Source organism: Hippocampus comes, unplaced genomic scaffold, assembly GCF_001891065.2.
Source record: "Hippocampus comes isolate QL1 unplaced genomic scaffold, H_comes_QL1_v1.1 scaffold21, whole genome shotgun sequence".
In the NCBI taxonomy this organism is placed as follows: Eukaryota; Metazoa; Chordata; class Actinopteri; order Syngnathiformes; family Syngnathidae; genus Hippocampus; species Hippocampus comes.
In genome coordinates this window covers 2,405,532-2,411,389 of record NW_017805745.1, presented here as the reverse complement: position 1 = coordinate 2,411,389, position 5,858 = coordinate 2,405,532, and the positions used below count along the sequence as shown (strand labels likewise).

The 5,858-nt window shown below is 45.2% G+C and overlaps 1 protein-coding gene across 1 annotated transcript in view; it reads left to right on the top strand.

Moving 5' to 3' along the window:
* The window catches only part of LOC109524534 (zinc finger protein 569-like), a 26,466-nt gene that overhangs the window by 9,956 nt on the left and 10,652 nt on the right, over nucleotides 1–5,858 (top strand). The window contains exons 3-4 of the mRNA XM_019884483.1: nucleotides 706–1,023; nucleotides 3,861–4,178. Of these exons, the coding sequence (XP_019740042.1) occupies nucleotides 706–1,023; nucleotides 3,861–4,178 (636 nt within the window). The remainder of the gene's footprint in view (nucleotides 1–705; nucleotides 1,024–3,860; nucleotides 4,179–5,858) is intronic.

Below are 5,858 nucleotides of genomic sequence, written 5' to 3'. Positions count from 1 at the left end.
ACCTGCTGCGCATGCGCTTTGCTGATTGTGCGCGAGTAACGCAGATCGTGCCTCGGACTCGCGTTTCACGAAATCCTTATTCTGGAATGACTCCTGACCGGGCTAAATCTTTGACAAAGTACGCCTAAAACGACCGAATGCGACCTTCGTGTCCCTATAAAGTCGCCTGGCTGCACGTTGAAGCTACACTGGCAAACTTAGCTTTGCTTCGCTAACAGGCAGAAGCGTCTGTTAGCAACACGTCGCTCAGAAGAGATCAAGTGAATGTCAAGTCTTGTGATTGTCGCGGGAAATGTGTGCAAGAAAGACGACAGAGTACAAGGAGGAACTTTGTCAGTTGGAACCTCGAGTTGCCTTAAACGGAGCAGGTTTGTTTACTTCTCGTTCTCACTTGTTTCATGACTACCTTCCGGCCTTCTTACCGTTTTACGTCACATGTACACAAACATTATTAACATCCAATGTCGGGTAAGAGGCGGATCTTCTTGGTTTCCCCTCATGATTATGTTTGAGACCTCGGACTCTGATGTTTCCCCCCTCTACACTGTTTGACTTTTTTCTTCTTTTGAGGATCCAACAGCTTGTCATTCTTCTGTTATCTTCAACGTTGCCAAAATATTCAGAAACAATAATAGACAATGTCAAAGCCACAACGTGAGACTTGACTGAACAAAGGTTGACTCAAGCAATCTCTGTCTTCTGCAGACCTCAATGAAGAAGAGCACTCAAGGGGAACATTTAAATGCACACGCAAGCAGCAGGAGCCAGCATATGGCCAAATTAAAGAGGAGGAGCAGGAGGAGGAGCGTGAGTGCCCTTACGTTAAAGAAGAAGAGCAGGAAGATGAAATCAGCAAGATTCCATTGACTGGAGTCATTGTGAAGAGTGACGAAGATGATGGGGACCAGGATGGGCGATCCCAATCGGACAGCCTCTTAGCTCCACTTTCAGATGGTGATGACGTGACGTCACGCTCTTCTGACACTGGCGGTGACGACGACGATGATGATGAACACGTTACAGGTGATATGACACGTCATGCTGATAACAAACGAGTGGCGTGTTCCCAGTGCGACAAAACCTTTGTCAACAAGTATTCCTTGAAAAGACACACGAGGACTCATACTGGCGAAAAGCCTTTTGCCTGCTCGCTTTGTGGGAAAAGATTCTCCAGGAGGGGAGATGTGACGAGCCACACAAGAAAACACACTGGGGACAAACCTTTTGCCTGCTCGGAGTGTGAGAAAGTATTTTCGAGAAAGGGAGATTTGACAATTCACACCAGAACACACACCGGAGAAAAACCTTTTGCCTGTTCACTTTGCGCTAAGACATTTTCTGCCAAGGAAAGCTTAACAAGACACACAAGAACGCACACTGGCGAGAGACCGTTTGCCTGCCCGGTTTGTGGGAAAAATTTCTCCCGAAAGGGCCACTTACGAGATCACTCGAAAACGCACACTGGGGTGAAGCCTTTTGTCTGCTCAGATTGTGGGAAGAAATTCTCCTCGAGGACACATTTAACAAGACACGCCAGACGACACACTGGAGAAAAACCTTTTGTCTGCTCGGATTGCGGGAAAAGGTTTTCGACCAAGGGAGAATTAACAGCTCACGCGAGGACACACAGTGGGGAAAAACCCTTTGCCTGTTCACTTTGTGACAAGAGGTTTTCGACAAACGACCATTTAAAAACGCACACCAGGACACACACCGGAGAAAAACCTTTTGCCTGCACGCTATGCGGTAAAGGCTTTAAGATCAAGAAAGAATTGAACATACACACGAGAACGCACACCGGGGAGAAACCATTTGCGTGTTCACTTTGTGGCTCCAGATTCAGACAAAAGGGACATTTGAAAGCACACAGAAGAACGCACACTGGAGAAAAACCTTTTGGCTGCGTAGGATGTGAAAAAAGATTCACCCAGAGGAAACTTTTAAAAGCACACGCAAGCGGGCACACTGGAGAAAATCCTTTTGCCTCCTCCGTTTTTGGTCCAACATTTTCTCCAAAGGAAGATTGAAGAAGGCACGCAAAGAAGAAACACTGGCCAAAAGCCTTTTTGCCCCCCACTTACGTTGTGGCCACCCCAAGCCGAGCTTACCAAAACACCTTAGCGTACACTGGAGACAATATGTTCAGTTGTGGAGCCTGTTCTAAGAGATTCAGATGAAGAGACACAAGCTTGTGAGTGCAAGTCACCGGCTCCTCCCCTCCTCCCTACGGAGGAACTCATTTCTCTGCGGTTGAAAAAAGAATGAAAAGATGGTGTTGTTCAAGTGATTTGTCTACTAGGGTGCAATCTTTTCCGCCATTTGTTCATACAATGCGTTTTGTATAGAACACATAACGAAATTATTGTTATTATTTTATTTTTTTATAAAATGAAATGAAATCCATTTATCAATGGCCAGAAAAAAAGTCCCAATTGGACGAGGTGGCTAAATAATTTATTTTCAAGGAATTCTGTGAAGCGAAAAGAATGACTTTAAACCAAACAAGCGCTTCAAGTAACATTTAGGAAGAGCAGAGTGAAAGCAGCGCCACTTTTGCGTCATGTTCGAAAGGCCCACCTTTGATTCAACTGTAATAACTCAGTCTGAACACTGGGGGGCACCGCATAAAGATGGACTTAACCAAGAAAAAGGAGCCACCACGGAAGAAATCTGCCTTCACGTTGAGGAGAGACTGTAGCGTTGTCTGCTGAGCTGTAAATCAATTGAATTAAAAAAGGAATACAAGAACGATTTTTTTTAGAAGAATTCACTGACCAAATCTGAATACCGACACGGTGAATGTGGCTCCTTGTAAAACTCTTTGCAGTGATGAATGGTGCAACGTAGCGTGCTGGTAATGTTTACGTTCTCTCTGTCCACGCTACCCTTGGGCCAAATTCTTCAGAACGCCGATGTTGGTTAACATGGCGTTGCAGATAACGCGCACTTACATTTAAAACTGGCGCTTAATGGCAACAGTTCAATTAAATACACGGATGAACCAAAATGTCCTTCAACACAACCCCAATAAAACTAAGGCAATTGCTTTTGGAAGTGCAGTAGCTAGCTAGCTAAAGCTAGCCATCAGTTGGGAAGGCATTGCTCGCGTATTCTGTCCGAATATGATTGCCGTAACTCGCGTTCAAAAATGGCCTACCTGCTGCGCATGCGCTTTGCTGATTGTGCGAGAGTAACGCAGATCGTGGCTCGGACAAGCGTTTCACTAAATCCTTATTCTGGAATGACTCCTGACCGGGCTAAATCTTTGACAAAGTACGCCTAAAACGACCGAATGCGACCTTCGTGTCCCTATAAAGTCGCCTGGCTGCACGTTGAAGCTACACTGGCAAACTTAGCTTTGCTTCGCTAACAGGCAGAAGCGTCTGTTAGCAACACGTCGCTCAGAAGAGATCAAGTGAATGTCAAGTCTTGTGATTGTCGCGGGAAATGTGTGCAAGAAAGACGACAGAGTACAAGGAGGAACTTTGTCAGTTGGAACCTCGAGTTGCCTTAAACGGAGCAGGTTTGTTTACTTCTCGTTCTCACTTGTTTCATGACTACCTTCCGGCCTTCTTACCGTTTTACGTCACATGTACACAAACATTATTAACATCCAATGTCGGGTAAGAGGCGGATCTTCTTGGTTTCCCCTCATGATTATGTTTGAGACCTCGGACTCTGATGTTTCCCCCCTCTACACTGTTTGACTTTTTTCTTCTTTTGAGGATCCAACAGCTTGTCATTCTTCTGTTATCTTCAACGTTGCCAAAATATTCAGAAACAATAATAGACAATGTCAAAGCCACAACGTGAGACTTGACTGAACAAAGGTTGACTCAAGCAATCTCTGTCTTCTGCAGACCTCAATGAAGAAGAGCACTCAAGGGGAACATTTAAATGCACACGCAAGCAGCAGGAGCCAGCGTATGGCCAAATTAAAGAGGAGGAGCAGGAGGAGGAGCGTGAGTGCCCTTACGTTAAAGAAGAAGAGCAGGAAGATGAAATCAGCAAGATTCCATTGACTGGAGTCATTGTGAAGAGTGACGAAGATGATGGGGACCAGGATGGGCGATCCCAATCGGACAGCCTCTTAGCTCCACTTTCAGATGGTGATGACGTGACGTCACGCTCTTCTGACACTGGCGGTGACGACGACGATGATGATGAACACGTTACAGGTGATATGACACGTCATGCTGACAACAAACGAGTGAAATGTTCTCAGTGTGAAAAAACGTTTGTCAGCAAGTCATCCTTAACAATACACACAAGAACACACTCTGGAGAAAAACCTTTTGCCTGCTCCGCTTGTGGTAAAAGGTTCACTCATAAGGGACATTTAAAAATTCACACAAGAACTCACACTGGGGAAAAACCTTTTGTGTGCTCAGATTGCGGTAAAGCATTTTCTGTAAAGACCAGCTTAACACTGCACATTAGGACGCATACTGGCGAGAAACCTTTTGTCTGCTTGGCTTGTGGGAAAAGATTCATTGACAAAGGACATTTGACAGCGCACACAATAACGCACACCGGAGAAAAACCCTTTGCCTGCTCAGTATGTGGCAAAGGCTTTTCTGTCAAAGGAGAATTGAAAATCCACGCGAGAACGCACACTGGGGAAAAACCCTTTGCCTGCTCAGTTTGCGGGACAAGATTCAGGCAGAAGGGCCATTTGAAAGCGCACCGAAGAACACACACTGGAGAAAAACCTTTTCCCTGCTCCGTTTGTGAAAAAAGATTCACTCAAAAGAGACTTTTAATAGTACACACAAGAACGCACACTGGGGAAAATCCTTTTACCTGCTCGGGCTGTGAAAAAAGCTTCTCTCAAAAGAGGCTCTTAATAGCCCACAGAACAATTCACACTGGAGAAAATCCTTTTGGTTGCTCAGTTTGTGGTAAAACATTTTCTCGGCGGGAAGATTTAACCAGGCACACGAGAACGCACTCTGGAGAAAAACCGTTTGCCTGCTCGGTTTGTGGTCAAAGATTTTCTCGAAAGGATCGGTTAACAAGGCACGCAAGAACACACTCGGGCGAAAAAGCTTTCGCCTGCTCGGTTTGTGGCAAAACCTTTTCCACCAAGGAAGATTTAACGAGGCACACAAGAACACATTCTGGAGAAAAACCTTTTGCTTGTTCGCTTTGTGCTAAAACCTTCTCTGCAAAGGGCAACTTGAGAAAGCACGCCAGAACACACTCTGGAGAAAAACCTTTTGCCTGCTTAGTTTGTGGGAAGAGATTCTCTGTCAAGAAAAGCCTAGCAATGCACACAAGGACACACACAGGAGAGTATCCTTTTGCCTGCTTAGTGTGTGATAAAAGATTCGTTCAAGAGGAACATTTAATCCAACACACAAGAAAACACACCGGAGAAAAATCTTTTGCCTGCTCCGTGTGTGGCAAAAGATTCAACGATAAGGGGTGTGAATCCCTGTGCGGTGATCGGTGGTGCAACCTAGCTATCTGCTAATGCTAATGTGCTGTCCAAATATGCGACCATGGGGCCCCATTCTTCAGAACTTTAAAGTGGTAGCCAACCCAAAGATTTTCTTGACAATGTGTTCCGGGCACCTTCACTAGTATGTATTTATGCTGTGTGTGTGTGTGTGTGTGTGTGTGTGTGTGTGTGTGTGTGTGTATGTGTATAAATATGTAGGAGTTTGATTCTGCATGTATACATTTTTCAGTATGAGAGTATGCAATCAAAATGACATGTATTTTAAGGCTTTAACCATGGGTGCCAATAATAATGGAGGGCGCTATCAGTAAAAAAGATGAACAACGATGTGAAAGTAATTGCATATGCCACAAGTGTTTCAATTATGCCCCCCCCCCCCCCCCCACCGCCCCCA